The sequence below is a fragment of the Paramisgurnus dabryanus genome, chromosome 23, assembly GCF_030506205.2.
Source record: "Paramisgurnus dabryanus chromosome 23, PD_genome_1.1, whole genome shotgun sequence".
Classification (NCBI taxonomy): domain Eukaryota; kingdom Metazoa; phylum Chordata; class Actinopteri; order Cypriniformes; family Cobitidae; genus Paramisgurnus; species Paramisgurnus dabryanus.
The window spans coordinates 13,191,831-13,209,639 of NC_133359.1; the positions used below are offsets into that span (position 1 = coordinate 13,191,831).

Sequence of the window (17,809 nt, forward strand, 5' to 3'; positions counted from 1 at the left end):
CGAGGACACGCACACATGCACCACCCCTTACAACCACAAACGGGGCCATTTTAAGCTGGAGATAAAGTACAGTACAATCAAAACTCTTTGCATGAGAAACCGCCGTTTTGTTTGGAGGGCTTAACTTGAATACATTTGTGTCATACATTTTGCATCAAAACCATGCAAAAGTTTGCTAAGTATAAAGAGATCCGAAATGCGACAAAGGACAGGGTATAGTGAAGATAAATAGTAATAAATTAACATAGTTCATTACATACATAAAAATAAGTCATTTTGACATTTTTCATCAGAGCAGTCACATTGCATGCTTATATTTGGGGTACAAAGAATTTTAAATCAAATCAATAGCTTCATCAAGATCCAACTTATAATACACAGTACTTTGAACACAATCAAATTCATAATACATTTTACTCAAATATGACTGTGTTTATTTAAAGGTGAAGTGTGTAATTTCTGGCACTAGCAAAAATAAACCCATTTCAAACAAACCAAATTTTTTAAACACTGAAAATCCATAATGCAGAAATGACACACTTTCCCTTTAAGAGAAAAGTCAAACTTCATGAGCACATTGTATTAACACATAAATACAGTATCCCTGTCTCAAACCTCCCAGCCGTAACAAATAATGTCTTTAATATTTCTATTATACAGTAAATAACTCAAAATGTTAATGTCAATTCTTATTCTGCACAACTAAATCCCACAAATGCAAGAGAGAATGCAGGTATAAGCTGATATGATTTAACCAGAGCCTTTTCTGTTATGATCAGCAAAACTTTTCATTCACTCCTCACATTGCGGCTGTAACATAGAAATCCGACACGTTCTGACATGACTTAGGAAACAAGTGTGCTAGGCAGGCAAGCAAAGAGATCTTCATTGTTGCATTTTGAGTTGAACATTATTCACAAATGAGAGCCTCTGCCTTTCTTTGACTAGAATTTATAAATACATAGTTTCCCGGCAGGGCTTAAGTCTAGTCCAGGACAAAAATGCATGCTTGAGACGTCTTAACTAACAAACAGCATGCACCGAAAAGTAAAGTAAGTTTGTAAATATTACTTAAAGGGGTCATTTGATGTTGCTAAAAAAAACAATATTTTGTGTATTTGGTGTAATGTAACGTGTTTATGTGGTTCAAAAAACAAATTATTATGCACATACTCATGTACATTATAGTGGCTTTTCTACGCTCCGCCTTTCTGAGACACATAGGTGTGTTCGACTTCATGCGGCGCTGTGCAGGCCAATCGGTAGCTGACTTAAAGCAGTGCATGCCAGTTAGAAATTTTGTCTGACTTGAGCTGGCGCTGAAGGCATGTGACTGTGAGGTACGGTATCAAAGTATCACGAGAGCGTTTCAAGAGCACCCGGCTGGCACAGAGTTCTGATGATGACACAGCTCTTCGTGATTGGTCACCTCCAGTGGCGTAGCAAGTGAGTCCCGGGCCCATATGCAAAAAAAATGTAAGGGCCCCCTTTTAAGCCAAAGCCCCCCCAACCTTGCCCGTTGGCACTGTTAACTGTGGCGCGCAGGTCTGTTAACAACATATACTTTTAATATTTTTACTTTACCTTTTTAATTTAAAGGGTAGATTTAAATAAAGAAAAACAAGATGTTTTGGGTCGTTTTTGACTCGTGACTAACTTCTCCACCTTCTCTTTTCTCTTTCAGGCCCCACTTTTATGTTTATTTTTGTCCATCCTTAATGTTCATGTAGATAGCCGCTATAGTAACCTCTCACACTTTTTCTTTTTTTTGGCACGTCGATGCGTCATGTAAAAATTATTATTAGTAGTCTATGGCAGCCGTGGAGTGCAAAAAAAATAAATAAACGCAAACCAGAATTGACATAGAAATTAGACATTACGGAAAAATAAGAAATCACTACACGTGCATACAAAATATATTTATTGCTGCCAAAAAAAAAACAATTTTATTGAAAAAAATTTTTTTATTAAAAGCTGGGGCGGGCCCAGGGCCGGGCCCCCTATTGGCCTGGGCCCATTTCCACGTGCATACCCTGCATGCCCAGACGCTACGCCACTGATCACCTTACTGATGACAAGATCACGTACGTTTCATGTTTAATGCAACCTTTATTTCCACTAATAATCATTATAAATTCATATTTTTTAGCCTGAATATGTTGTATTGTGCCACGTAAAAAATATAAACGAAAGTAGCGAAAGACGAAACTCTATTGGTATTTTAATAATCTAGGCTTATATGCTTCCTGTTATTTTCGGGCATACAGTATAAACAGCAACTAAAGTACTCAATATAAAAGGTTTCTGGTTGCAACTTTTATTAAACGATTAGTTTTTTGACAAATTCACCATTTAATTTACTTTATCCGCAATTAAAAAAGACGCACACGTTACTACGGCAAGCAGCAGGTGTCCGACTTGACGGCTCAGTCTTCAACTCCTCCCTCGACTTCAAGCGGCAAACCTCGCAGATCGGTCTGCACAGTGCTGCATAAACTTGAACACACCTATTGTAAAGCGCGGTGTGCTCTGATTGGCCAGCTATCCAGTGCGTTGTGATTTGCCGAATACCTTTAAAGGCGGGGTGCATGATCTCTGAAAGCCAATGTTGATATATGAAATCACCTAAACAAACACACCCCTACCCCAATAAAATCTGGAGCTTCTTTTGATAGACCCGCTCCACACATACGCAACCCAGGCAATGATGTCGGTTAGTAGACACGCCCATTGATGATGATTGGCTACAAGTGTGTTTTAGTTCCTGGCCCAACTCTCTTTTCCAAAATGTTATTTTAAAAATCATGCACCCCGCCTTTAAGCATGTGACAGACATGTTACCATATCTGGAATATCAGCTTTCAAAGCGCAGTGTCTCCATGACATGCCGGCGGTGGCAACAATACTAAAGCAAAAATAAACGTCATGGCTTTTTTTCTTTGCGTATATATTTGGGCGGTGTTGTGCAATCTTCCCACACAGTGGCGTAGATATGTGGAGACGTTTGACTGAGACGTTTTACGTTTCGAAAGAATATCTCTTTGTGTTTGAGACTTTAATCTTTGTGACTTCAATGATCTTCTATATGCACAGCTTTTAACACCCCAAGGACAAAGAAAAACATGTAATCGCATCATATGACCCCTTTAAATGTCCTATATAGCCTAACTATGGCTTAGTCCTGGCTTAACCTAGACCTTAAAGGAACACGCCCACATTTTGGGACTTTAGCTTATTCACCGTATCCTCTAGAGTTGGGTAAGTTCATACACACCTTTCTCATCTCATTGCGTGCTGTAACTCTGTCTGACTCAGCCCTCGCTAGCTTAGCTTAGCACAGCGACTGGAAGTGAATGGCTCCAGCTAGCATACTGCTCCCAATAAGTGACAAAATAACGCAAACATTTTCTTATTTATGTGTTGTGACATAAAAACTCTGCCAAAGTGGCAGTGCTTTGCCTTCTAAGAATATAGTTCCCAGTATACTATTAAAAGATGGCTGTGTTCATATGACCTTGTTATTTGTACACGGTGTGACTATACAAATCACAACACATAAATAGGAAAATGTTTGCGTTATTTTGTTACTTATTGGGAGCAGTATGCTAGCTGGAGCCATTCACTTCCAGTCTTTGTGCTAAGCTAAGCTAGCGGGGGCTGCGTCAGACAGAGTAACAGCACGCACGAAGATGAGAAGTATGGACTTATCTAACTCTGGGAGATACAGTGAATAAGCTAAATTTCCAAAATGTGGGCGTGTTCCTTTAAAACTAGTAAAATGGGCATACTGTGTAAGCTAGCGAATGGGAATGCGTAAAAATACAGAAGAAATCTGTTTGAAATCAGGTGTTTGGGTATTTAAGCATGAATAATGAGGTTATCTTAAAGACATTAAGACAGTTTTCACATTGGTTTTTACATTCCAAAGACCTTTGAGGCAGAGTTCAAGTATGCAGTCAGCATGTTGGTGAGATCAAATTGCTAACACCTAACTGGATATCAGTCACTGCCACCAAGGACCAGAAAATGAAAAGGTATTTATGACAAAATGTAAAAGATTAAAGAGTTCAAATGCATACCAGATAAGCTGTAAACGTTTTTCTGGGTACCAATAAAGATCCATGCAAGTCGTCCGATATAAATATAGAACACAAACTAATCTTAACTGAGATTACAGCCTGCCAGACTGATTGATAGACCTATAAAGTCAAAACAGTGGCATGTCTTCATTGCATACAAATAAAACGAGTCGAAAAATCAGTAACTAAGGCACCACCGAATCATAAAACAGGAATAAATGCAGAAAATAAGTGCTTTCATCTTAAATGGTGGCATCCAGATTCTTTCCTCGTAACTCTTTTCAGTGGCTCTTTGAGGTATAATAAAAAGTATTCGTTTCACTATTAAAAGCTGAGGATGTTGCTCGTTCCTATGACAGGCTAAAGTTCACACCAAGCACCCATAAAGCACCTCGACTCTCACATAGTCATAACAGAAACCATAAGCAGCAAATAATGGCATTTACACAAAGTTCAGAGACAAAGTAAGCTACCGAAATATACATATATTACCATTTCAACGAGAATAAATACTGTAAGTGTTATTTTTTGTTCTTTGCGATAAACCTTAAGTTTAGGTTCCCCACCAGAACATCCGACATGTGCAAATTATTGTGTTATTGCCAGTTCCGCTCATAAACGTGGAAGGAAATGTGTGACAGTCATTGCTGGGGAGGCCTTGTAGCCTCGCTTCAAGCGGCCATGTTTGCTGAGGGCGATGTAAAAGCCCTTGTAAATGGAAGACTCGTATGCGTTGTAATTGTTGGGCAGCAGCGTCTCCTTGAACTTGCACTCGTCACGGAAGACCCTCTAAAAATGGTATGGATTAGATGGTTAGTTTGGTGTAACTTACCATGCCCTCCCCAATCCCCCCCCACCCCTACCATCTGAATTCACCTACAGTAAGTAGGGTAAAGTGCAGGAACGCACAGACTGAAAATGATAAAGTATTGCTTTGAATATCCAAGCAAGACTTACAGGCATACATGCAAAATAATTCTCCAACATATTTCACAAAAATCACATACAGCAAGAGCATTAAAGGGATAGTTCACCCAAAAATGAAAATTCTGTCATCATTTACTCACTCTCATGTTGTTACAAACCTGTATACATTTCTTTGTTCTGGTGAACACAAAGGAAGATATTTTGAGAAATATTTGTAACCTTTCGTGGACCCCGTTTACTTCCATAGTATTCCTTTTCCGACTATGGAAGTTAATGGGGTCCACAAACAGTTTGGTAACAACATGAGAGTGAGTAAATCATGACAGAATTTTCATTTTTGAGTGAACTATCCCTTTAAAAGTTAACTTATTACCAGCCATGAACTGTAAGATTAACATAAACAAAGAAATATTTCCTAAAAAAAGTCTGATTTTCCTGTTTAATTTTTTTTCTATTCGAAAGATTTTAATAAATGTATTTGTATAATAAGTATATTAATCTGTGGCATAAAAGCATCTGTTAAATGACATGCACTATATTTATTACATTAAAAATATTTGCAAGCATTTTTGACAAAGCTTATGCTTCATTATATACATATTCAAAATGTATTAAATATTTATTTCACATTTATATTTTAGTTTTTTAATGAAGTCCATAAATATATCATTCTTGCACTGTAAAAAGTGATAGTGATTTAAAAGTTAACACCTAATTTATTTTCAAACTAAAATTTCTCACTTTAAGTTAAAATTTCAGTTGAAAAAGCTTTACGTGTTACCGACTGAAGTAATTTTTTTCAAACTAAAATTTCTCACTTTAACACATGTTCTTACCCTGGATGTACATAGTTACCAGAAATTGTGTTTTTTTTTTCTATTCATTAGATTTATTTTTATTTTTTTATTTGGTCTTTTTATTTTATTTTATTTTTTTTGTAAAAGAGGGAAAAATTACACTTTGAAACAACTGAATAAATCTAGAGTACAATTTATATTTAAAACACAGCAAGTAACTGCTCATACTTGTATTTGTTAAAACACTTTGAGATTGTAATGAGCGTTATGTAAACTGAAATATATTGTGTGATTGTACTGAAACGAATGATCAAAATAAACATAAAATAGCAAAAAAAAAAAAAACATTTAATTTGAAAAAGCATTAAGTGTTACCAATTGAAGTAATTTTTTTCACCAATTTTTTTTCACTTTAAGTAAAAAATTGTTATTGAAAAAGCTTTACATGTTACCAATTGAAGTACATTTTTTCACCTTAAATTTTTTCACTTTAAGTAAAAATGTTAGTTGAAAAAGCTTTAAGTGTTACCAATTGAGGTAATTTTTCACCTTAAATTTTTTCACTTTAAGTAAAATTTAAGTTGGAAAAGCTTTAAGTTTAACCAATTGAAGTATTTTTTCACCTTAAATTTTTTCACTTTAAGTAAAATTTAAGTTGGAAAAGCTTTAAGTTTAACCAATTGAAGTATTTTTTCACCTTCCAGTGAAAAATTTATTTTGACAAAACATATTTTTTTAAGTGTTACCAATTAAAGTAATTTGTTTAAGTAGATCCAACTTACACTTTTTACAGTGTACACTGTAAAATAATTGCAATTCATTTTTGAAGTATAATTAACTTGTATTCGAAAGTCATTTAAACTTTAATTTTTTTATCTTGACTAGCCATGAGTTGCGGTAACTTCCAAAACAAAGTTAAATTAGCTTAATTTATTTCAACTACATAAATTACAACAACTCATAGTCAAGATAAAAAATAAAAGTTCAAATTACTTGTGAATTCAAGTTAATTATACTTAAATATTCAAGTGCAAAAAATACTTTAACAGTGAGCGCACACTGTAATTTTTTTTTCTTCCAGACATTTATAAGTAAGCTATAATCAGATTGGCTGACGCAAGCCAGTTAAACTTATTATTATTATTTTTTAATCTTGACTAAGTTGAAAATGCTTAAGTTTTTTTGGTGAGTTAATGTAAAAACATGTTGTCATGACTTATCAATAACATCACTTTTTATTTTAAAATATTAATGTTGAATACAGTTTGTAGCCTACTGATGTATTTTTCAGATAAGCATGTTTAAAAAATGTAAGAATTGAAACCAATCGAATCCATACTGCATGTGTACAAATGTGCTTTTACATAAGACTATTCATATTGCTTATCTATTTTTGCATAAGCAGTGATATTAATAAAGCCATTAATAAGCCATGTGCTTATGTCATGAAAAGAGAGAATGTGTCATTCGTGGTGAGATCAGGCATCTTAACAACGCAAGTGCAAAGTAGGTCAGATTTACATTCAAGCCAAGCATAACATCACAGGCTCATCACAGAGCTTACAGTTATTCATTTGACAAAGCCCATGGCATTAATTGTACTACAACCAACTGACAAATATCCTAAATGAAATGTGATTTCATGCAATGATGCTTATATATAAATGCATTTCAGGCCACGAAGATGAAATAAATCAAATAGCAGGCATACCTACCGTTCCGTACAACCATCCGCGGCTGCTCATCGCGACAAACAGCTCGCTCTTCACGCCATACAGACTTATCACCCCTCTCTCTACAGTTGAGATTTCTATCAGACCTGATTGAACACAACATCAGTATTACATGAGTGACACAGCTCGTTACTCTATATAGGATGCGATCGGTAGCTCAGTTGGTAGGGCACTGCGTTAGCTGATGCGTAAACGTCACAGGTTCGAGTCCAAGGGAACGCACAGCATACTCGTTTAATGCACCGTAAGCATCTGTTAAATGCATGCAATCTGCAAAAGTGGGCGGATCCAGAGGATGCTCTGTACTGCATTTCTCATATAGTGTGATTGGCAAAAAAGCACCGCAGTTTTGGCATGCACGACGAGCAATGCGCATGTAAAATTAGTTGGCGTCTAAATTGGTCCAAGCATTCGTGTCATGCTTGAGCTAAGTGCAATTCAGCAACGATTGACACTGGGGTTTATTTTAATCTATATTTCATTACAGAGCACACTGCTGCGATGCCCATCCATGCATTAATTACAATAACAAGAAAAGAGATGCGGAGATGCTCATCACGTGTCACCGTCACATTAACTCACTGTACTGGTTCTCGTTATGTACACCGCTGATCTTTCCATCTGGGAGGACCTGCAGGTGAAACCCGATGCCCACGTTGCAGTACAGCCTCCGCACTCTCTTAATACCCATCAAATAATCATTCTCCCAGTTCAGCTCCGATTTCTCCATCGAGATCCCCAAAACGGATCGGGAGAACAGCGTCTCCCACCTTTTCTCCAGTGGGGTTGCATTAGTCCTGTTCGAGATGGGGTAGGAGTACGCGATCCCAAGCAGAAAGCCAAGCAGAAGAAACGCAGTCCAGCGCCTGCTGGTCTCGCACATACTGGTGAGGAGCCTTTGCGCAGTGGCCATCCGGTTTACCCTCGGGGCACGTGGTCAAAATTAATGACCCTAAAAATACCACTCTTGTTTTTCTTCTTTCGGCATGGTGGCAGGGGCTTATTTTTGGAAGGCAGGTCGGGGCTGCGGGCGTGTAACGCAATAAGCCCCTCGGTAGATGAGAAGTGCAGGGCGGCGGAGCTTGAGCTGGTGGCGATGATGACCATGTTTCACCTCTCTCGGTGGCCAAACGCTGGCGTGGGGAGCACCACACACACTCGCCAAAAATGCAAGCTCACCTTGCCGGGGAGACCTTCACGATGACGTCACCCACCCGCGGGATGACATCACGATGACATCTCAGTGCTGCCCGCCGGACCGTTGACTCTGTGATGTGGAAAGTGGCCGCGATCGATGCGCGCTTCGTATGCAGCAGCAGCGGTATTCGAAGAGCCCGGGGGAGAGTGAGATCTCACAGGAGAGAAGGGGACGTGATGGACTCTTTGGCAGCTCCCAAATTGGACCGGTGGTCATATGCTTGACGGGCCGCTGCCTTATTTAGAAAGGAGGTGTAAAAACACTCCAGTTGTCACCGCGGAGCCATGTCAATCTCGACAAACACCTCCTGCCTGTTTGCTCGGGAGCTTATCACTAAGATAGATTTTCAATAAGCCATCGTGATTTATAATCAGACAGACAGGCAGATAGAATGATATGAAGGTATAGGCTACAGACAAATAGACAATTCATAGATAGATAGATAGACATACATACATATATAGATAGATAGATAGACATACATACATACATATATAGATAGATAGATATTCAGACAGACATATAAATAGTGCTTTCGGATCGATAGATAGATAGATAGATAGATAGATAGATAGATAGATAGATAGATAGATAGATAGATAGATAGATAGATAGATAGATAGATAGATACTGCATTCGGATAGACAGACAGACAGATACTGAATTCAGATAGATAGATAGATAGATAGATAGATAGATAGATAGATAGATAGATAGATAGATAGATAGATAGATAGATAGATAGATAGATAGAAAGATACTGCATTTGGATAGATAGATAGATAGATAGATAGATAGATAGATAGATAGATAGATAGATAGATAGATAGATAGATAGATAGATAGATAGATACTGCATCCGGATAGGCAGACAGACAGATACTGCATTCGGATAGATAGATAGATAGATAGATAGATAGATAGATAGATAGATAGATAGATAGATAGATAGATAGATAGATAGATAGATAGATAGATAGATAGATACTGCATTTGGATAGATGGCTGGATGGATAGATAGATAGATAGATAGATAGATAGATAGATAGATAGATAGATAGATAGATAGATAGATAGATAGATAGATAGATAGATAGATAGATAGATAGATAGATACTGCATTCGGATAGATAGATAGATCGATAGATAGATAGATCGATAGATAGATAGATAGATAGATAGATAGATAGATAGATAGATAGATAGATAGATAGATAGATAGATAGATACTGCATTTGGATAGATGGCTGGATAGATAGATAGATAGATAGATAGATAGATAGATAGATAGATAGATAGATAGATAGATAGATAGATAGATAGATAGATAGATACTGCATTCGGATAGATAGATAGTAGATAGATAGATAGATAGATAGATAGATAGATAGATAGATAGATAGATAGATAGATAGATAGATAGATAGATACTGCATTCGGATAGATAGATAGATAGATAGATAGATAGATAGATAGATAGATAGATAGATAGATAGATAGATAGATAGATAGATAGATAGATAGATAGATACTGGATTCGGATAGACAGACAGACTGACAGAAAGATAGATAGGTACTGCATTCGGATAGATAGATAGATAGATAGATAGATAGATAGACAGACAGACAGACACTGCATTCGGATAGACAGATAGATAGATAGATAGATAGATAGATAGATAGATAGATAGATAGATAGATAGATAGATAGATAGATGGATAGATATTGGATTCGGATAGACAGACAGACAGACAGACAGACAGACAGATAGATAGAGCTTTCGGATAGATAGATAGACAGACAGACAGACAGATAGACAGACAAATAGATAGATTGAGCTTTCGGATAGATAGATACTGGATTCGGATAGACAGACAGACAGACAGATAGGTAGATAGATAGATACTGCATTCGGACAGACAGATAGATAGAGCTTTCAGATAGATAGACAATCAGACAGATAGATAGACAGACAAATAGATAGATTGAGATTTCGGATAGATAGATAGATAGATAGATAGATAGATAGATAGATAGATAGATAGATAGATACTGCATTTGGATAGATGGCTGGATAGATAGATAGATAGATAGATAGATAGATAGATAGATAGATAGATAGATAGATAGATAGATAGTAGATAGATAGATAGATAGATAGATAGATAGATAGATAGATAGATAGATAGATAGATAGATAGATAGATAGATAGATAGATAGATAGATAGATACTGCATTCGGATAGATAGATAGATAGATAGATAGATAGATAGATAGATACTGGATTCGGATAGACAGACAGACTGACAGAAAGATAGATAGGTACTGCATTCGGATAGATAGATAGATAGATAGACAGACAGACAGACACTGCATTCGGATAGATAGATAGATAGATAGATAGATAGATAGATAGATAGATAGATAGATAGATAGATAGATAGATAGATAGATAGATAGATAGATAGATAGATAGATAGATATTGGATTCGGATAGACAGACAGACAGACAGACAGACAGACAGATAGAGCTTTCGGATAGATAGATAGACAGACAGACAGACAGATAGACAGACAAATAGATAGATTGAGCTTTCGGATAGATAGATACTGGATTCGGATAGACAGACAGACAGACAGATAGGTAGATAGATAGATACTGCATTCGGACAGACAGATAGATAGAGCTTTCGGATAGATAGACAATCAGACAGATAGATAGACAGACAAATAGATAGATTGAGATTTCGGATAGATAGATAGATAGATAGATAGATAGATAGATAGATAGATAGATAGATAGATAGATAGATTGATTGATAAATAGATACTGGATTCGGACAGACAGACAGACAGACAGACAGACAGACAGACAGATAGAGCTTTCGGATAGATAGATAGACAATCAGACAGATAGATAGACAGACAAATAGATAGATTAAGCTTTCGGATAGATAGATAGATAGACAGACAGACAGACAGACAGACAGATAGATTGATTGATAGATACTGGATTCGGACAGACAGACAGACAGACAGACAGACAGACAGATAGATACTGGATTCGGATAGACAGACAGACAGATAGACAGATATATAGATTGAGCTTTCGGATAGATAGATAGATAGATAGATAGATAGATAGATAGATAGATAGATAGATAGATAGATAGATAGATAGATATTACATGAAACACGTGTCCAGTAGATGGCGATATTTAACAATGTTGCAACTTTTTTTGAGCAATTTGGATTTTTTTACACACTTTTAAGACCCCTTTATTTTTTTATATTGTTAATATTAATTATCATTTGCACAAAATTATACAGATATAAATCTTGTTTGGTGAGTTGTCCCAACAAGCTACAAAATCTTTTGTAACATCCTGAAGTAAGTCATATTTATTTTAATTTCCTTTGGGACTAATGATATTTCAGACCCTCATATGAAAATGCATTCCCTCTCAAAGCCAATTAGCCCACATTCGTCAAAAATGTTAATTTTTTATTTTTTACACCGCAAAAGTGGGTTATTAAACAAACTCAATATAGCAGCCAAACCATTTAGTTTCGACAAGCACGTTAGGTAAACCTCAGCATTTATCAGATTTGGATAAGCAGAGCCTTCTATCTTTGTATCCGTTATGATGACACATTGCAGTGATATGACAGAGACCTAAAGAGTACTGAATAAATGATAATTCAATCTGAGCCAGACAGAATCCCTACGGACGGCAAAGCTCAAGTTTTTTCTCCTTTGTAAAAGCCTGTCCCATTTTTCATTCATTCTTACAGCCTCAATAAAAGTGGCTGACAGACTGACAGCCAGTGTTCATTGTCTAAACACTTTACAAGTCTAATTCAGGGAACAAAAGAAAAAAGCATTAGCTGGCTGAGATGAATAGCATCATGTCACTTGAGGGTGGAATGGCAGCCATTTATAACAAAACACCACTAAATCAAAGCTATCAACAGTTTTACAACTCATTATTTCTAAGTGAAACAAAGCAACAGGATTTTAACCACAAGGATTAATAAGATTATAAATGTAGAAACCCAGCTTAAGTCATTTTTGTGATTGTTTTAAAATAATCCTATATAATGTAAACTACATTTTGTGAAAATATTACCTTGATATCTTTAATATTGACTGAGTAAGGTCAAGTCAAAGATTAAAATCAAACTTTGATGCTCCTATGCGACTTTAACCTGGATTAACCAGACATGGCAACAAATGGTTTTAGAGTAAACAGATAAAGATAAGAGGGATTTATGATGCCATCAGAGTAAGAAAGTACATTTTGGTTATAAATTAAAATCAAACATTAGTTGTCTTTGAAAAACAATGTAAAAATATGAAAATATACATTCTTTGCAATGAAAATATCAGTTCCTTTTTATTTATACATTGTGCTGTGCTTAAAGACAATTTTTTAAGTCCATCCTGAGAATCTTACACTTCAACAAATAAAGCTACATGTATACACACTGTCTGACCAATAGTGAGTGTACTTGCAGATACATTACAAGGGGACATGAAACTGGTACAGGTTTGTACAATTTCATTTAGCCACTGCAAGTCAGTAACAACACAAAAATTTAATTTTGTTGACCTGATGTTTACAGAATATATTTAAGGTAGTCTGTGTGTAGTCTCTTGTAAAAATAACCCAGATTGTCTTTTTTTATATGTGTATATACTGTGATATTTCTCTTGATACTGACCAAGCAAAAAAAATAAAAATAAAATTAAGACACGTTTGTTTGACACGTCAAATGAGGTTAGAATTACTACATAAATAAAGATGATCACCAAAATGGGTTGCATAAAAATTCCCATAGGGATATAAATATATGTATATATTATTAATATAAAAATATATATACACAATAAAATAGTTCTTTACAACAGTAATTACATCGAGATGTAAAGTTTAATGTGTCCATTGGTCCCATTCTCAAAGTGTCTGCTACTGAACACTTCATCCCCAAATAAACACAACCTATGAGAAATAAAAGGTGACCAGCGATCAGTAAACCTGAGACTTTCAATCCCTTTAGGTGAAAAAAAATGATGATCATCACTGCAACTTTCAGCTTCAAAGATCCTTTTGGTCAAAGATGATATGGGTGGCAAAATAGATGCCAATGGCACCGAAAATGGCAGATGACGCGATATAAGCAGTGACGGACTGTGTGAACTGGACGATCATGCCCATGAAGAAGGTAGGGAAGACCTGAGATAGAAGAAAGGTGCTATCCAAAATGGCGAAGTCAAGTCCCACCCCACGCTTTTCAAAATCCTCAGACTCCAAAGTGACTGCACCGTTCTGCAAAGGTTGATAATATGTTTGTCCATCGCTACTGTAATGAGCATTCCCGTTAGAAATGCCGTTCTTGTGGGTGAGATCTCCAGAGTTAGTGTCTAAAGTCAAACACACAGAATCCCTTGTGATCGGAAATCCGTTTTTGTGCAGTTTTTTGGTTTGGGTGCTTTGCATGTACACCTGTGGGATGAAAGCGATTAAAAACCAGTTAGGACATCACATCTGAAGATCAAATTTAGCATGGAAGATTTTCAGTGACAGTCTATAAAATATATTAAAATGCCGACCTGTTTGTCTTTGTGGTAGTGGCACGTAAGTGTGTAAGGCAGCGTCTGCAGTGTTGCGTATGCAAAGCCAGTGAGGGCGGACATAGCCGTGACCAACAGCACGCTTTTGGACAGGCAGATGACCAAAGCGGATACGGTGAAGCACACCATGCTGCTCAGATAGACGGTCCTGGACCCGAACAGATGTACCAGCTTGCTCATGACCAACGAGAAGAAAGTTGAGGTAGCGCACTGCAGAAACAATCCGAGGCTGCCCATTCGTATGCCTGAGGAGAATTAGTTAAAATCCTTGTAGCATTTATAGACACAATACTTTTCAACTAAATATATGTACAAGTAAACAACAATATCTAGTCTATGGTTTTTAAAAGATGAGGTCATTGCTTTAAGGTTGGACATAATAGGAAAAGGCTCCATGTGTTTTGGCTTTCTACTTCAAATGTCTGACTTTTCACACAGTAGGAATTCAGGATGTAAACACAGACAGCCACGACTCTCGCTCAGAACAAATATCTCCAAACAAATGTTTTTTTCATGGTGAAGTTACATAGTTTGCTTAAGCTATTTGTAAACTGTGTTTGCATACTGAACTTGATGAGCCGATCTGTCAAATGTTTATGTAAAGGAGGTTTCTGCAGGTGTCAAAGCTCAGCAGGTGAGGTCTGTTGTTGACTAGCTAGCTAAGAATGTGAAGTTGTGTTTATAAACACTGCTTGAAGATGAAATACAACAATGGAAGGAGGTGGAGGCGACTTTAAGTTCACTGCCAGTTCATTACATGCGCTTTAAAATGTAGTGAGCTGAACATTCTTATGTACGTGAACATGCGTGCTTAGATAGACATACTAATACTTATAACTATAAAGATTATATGGATATAATCTATACCTTTTTCCTTCTTTTTTTACGTGTTTATTTCTTTGTAAAGTGTTTATTTAATGTTTCTATGCTTTGGCAAGGTAAAGATCCTTTTTATCATGCCAATAAAGCCACTACATTATACTCTTTCTTCCTTGCTTCATTCTATCTTTATTTTCTTTTTTCAACCTTACATCCTTCATTCAATCATTCCTTTTTTTCCTATTGTAATGTCTTGTCTTTTTTCATCCTTTTTTCCAACCTTCGTTTCTTTTTTCCTTCTTCCTTCCTTCATTAACCTTATGTCCTTCATGCCATCATTCCGCTTTTTTTCTCCAACATTACATCCTTCATTTCACTATTCCTGTTTACTCTTTTCTTGTTCTACTTTCTTCCTCTTTCTTTCTTTCAACCTTCGTTACTTCTTTTCTTTTTCCTTCTATCTTCCTTCTTTCAATTCTTTTTTCTTTTCTTCCAACCTAACGTCCTTCATTTCCCCATTCCTTTTTTCTCTTGTCTTGTCTCTCTTTCTTCCTTTTTTCCTTCTTCCTTCCCTCATTCCATCTTTCTTTTCTTTTTTCTAACCTTACATCCTTCATTCCATCATTCCTTCTTTTTTTCTCAACATTACATTCTCATTCCACAATTCCTTTTTCCTCTTTTCTTGTTCTACTTTCTTCCTTTTTCTTTTCTTCCAACCTTACATCTTTCATTCCCCATTCCTTTTTTCTCTTGTCTTGTCTCTCTTTCTTCCTTTTTCTTTTCTTTCAACCACCGTTCCTTTTTCCTTCTTCCTTCCTTCCTTCATTCCATCTATCTTTTCTTTTTTCTAACCTTACGTCCTTCATTCCATCATTCCTTCTTGTTTTTTCAACATTACATCCTCATTCCACTATTCATTTTCCTTTTTTCTTGTTCTACTGTCTTCCTTTTTCTTTTCTTCCAACCTTCGTTCCTTCTTTTCTTTTTCCTTCTATCTTCCTACTTTCAGTTCTTTTCTTCCAACCTTAAGTTCTTTATTCCATTTACTTTTGTATTCTTCCAACCTTCCTTCCTTCTTTTCTTTTTCCTTCTATCTTCCTTCTTTCAATTCTTTTTTCTTTTCTTCCAACCTTACGTCCTTCATTTCCCCATTCCTTTTTTCTCTTGTCTTGTCTCTCTTTCTTCCTTTTTTCCTTCTTCCTTCCCTCATTCCATCTTTCTTTTCTTTTTTCTAACCTTACATCCTTCATTCCATCATTCCTTCTTTTTTTCTCAACATTACATCCTCATTCCACAATTCCTTTTTCCTCTTTTCTTGTTCTACTTTCTTCCTTTTTCTTTTCTTCCAACCTTACGTCTTTCATTCCCCATTCCTTTTTTCTCTTGTCTTGTCTCTCTTTCTTCCTTTTTCTTTTCTTTCAACCACCGTTCCTTTTTCCTTCTTCCTTCCTTCATTCCATCTATCTTTTCTTTTTTCTAACTTTACGTCCTTCATTCCATCATTCCTTCTTGTTTTTTCAACATTACATCCTCATTCCACTATTCATTTTTCCTCTTTTCTTGTTCTACTGTCTTCCTTTTTCTTTTCTTCCAACCTTCGTTCCTTCTTTTCTTTTTCCTTCTATCTTCTTACTTTCAGTTATTTTCTTCCAACCTTAAGTTCTTTATTCCATTTACTTTTGTATTCTTCCAACCTTACTTCCTTCTTTTCTTTTTCCTTCTATCTTCCTTCTTTCAATTCTTTTTTCTTTTCTTCCAACCTTACGTCCTTCATTCCCCCATTCCTTTTTTCTCTTGTCTTGTCTCTCTTTCTTCCTTTTTTTTCTTTTTTTTCAACCATCGTTCCTTTTTTCCTTCTTCCTTCCTTCCTTCCATCTTTCTTTTCTTTTTTCTAACCTTACGTCCTTCATTCCATCATTACTTTTTCTCCAACATTACATCCTTCATTTCACTATTCCTGTTTACTCTTTTCTTGTTCTACTTTCTTCCTCTTTCTTTTCTTTCAACCATCGTTACTTCTTTTCTTTTTCCTTCTATCTTCCTTCTTTCAATTCTTTTTTCTTTTCTTCCAACCTTACGTCCTTCATTTCCCCATTCCTTTTTTCTTTTGTCTTGTCTCTCTTTCTTCCTTTTTTCCTTCTTCCTTCCTTCATTCCATCTTTCTTTTCTTTTTTCTAACCTTACATCCTTCATTCCATCATTCCTTCTTTTTTTTCTCAACATTACATCCTCATTCCACAATTCCTTTTTCCTCTTTTCTTGTTCTACTTTCTTCCTTTTTCTTTTCTTCCAACCTTACGTCTTTCATTCCCCATTCCTTTTTTCTCTTGTCTTGTCTCTCTTTCTTCCTTTTTCTTTTCTTTCAACCACCGTTCCTTTTTCCTTCTTCCTTCCTTCATTCCATCTATCTTTTCTTTTTTCTAACCTTACGTCCTTCATTCCATCATTCCTTCTTGTTTTTTCAACATTACATCCTCATTCCACTATTCATTTTTCCTCTTTTCTTGTTCTACTGTCTTCCTTTTTCTTTTCTTTCAACCTTCGTTCCTTCTTTTCTTTTTCCTTCTATCTTCCTTCTTTCAATTCTTTTTTCTTTTCTTCCAACCTTACGTCCTTCAT

The 17,809-nt window shown here is 36.0% G+C and overlaps 2 protein-coding genes across 4 annotated transcripts in view; both read right to left on the minus strand.

The window, feature by feature from the left end:
- Positions 1-3,693: 3,693 nt before the first annotated feature.
- Positions 3,694-8,539, minus strand: fgf6a (fibroblast growth factor 6a). The gene is made up of 3 exons (XM_065275598.2): positions 8,119-8,539; positions 7,519-7,622; positions 3,694-4,868 (listed from the first exon to the last, which is right to left on the minus strand). The coding sequence occupies exons 1-3, from the start codon at positions 8,447-8,449 to the stop codon at positions 4,692-4,694; spliced, it is 612 nt and encodes a 203-aa protein (XP_065131670.1). The 5' UTR covers positions 8,450-8,539; the 3' UTR covers positions 3,694-4,691.
- Positions 8,540-11,819: 3,280 nt separating this feature from the next.
- Positions 11,820-17,809, minus strand: part of LOC135781319 (solute carrier family 45 member 3) — a 39,266-nt gene continuing 33,276 nt past the window's right edge. For all 3 annotated transcript variants that reach the window (XM_065291736.2, XM_065291738.2, XM_065291737.2), the window contains exons 4-5: positions 14,351-14,616; positions 11,820-14,243 (exon numbers count right to left, since the gene is read on the minus strand). In XM_065291736.2, coding sequence (XP_065147808.1) covers positions 13,836-14,243; positions 14,351-14,616 — 674 coding nt within the window. In that variant the 3' untranslated portion in view covers positions 11,820-13,835. The remainder of the gene's footprint in view (positions 14,244-14,350; positions 14,617-17,809) is intronic.

Bases quoted from the DNA above. Each gene is read 5' to 3' on its own strand.
- fgf6a (XM_065275598.2), bottom strand. From the start codon at position 8,449: ATGGCCACTGCGCAAAGGCTCCTCACCAGTATGTGCGAGACCAGCAGG. The intron at 7,623-8,118 runs GTGAGTTAATGT...GTGTTCAATCAG, and splicing joins ACATAACGAGAACCAGTACA to GTCTGATAGAAATCTCAACT. The intron at 4,869-7,518 runs GTAGGTATGCCT...TACCATTTTTAG, and splicing joins GCGGATGGTTGTACGGAACG to AGGGTCTTCCGTGACGAGTG.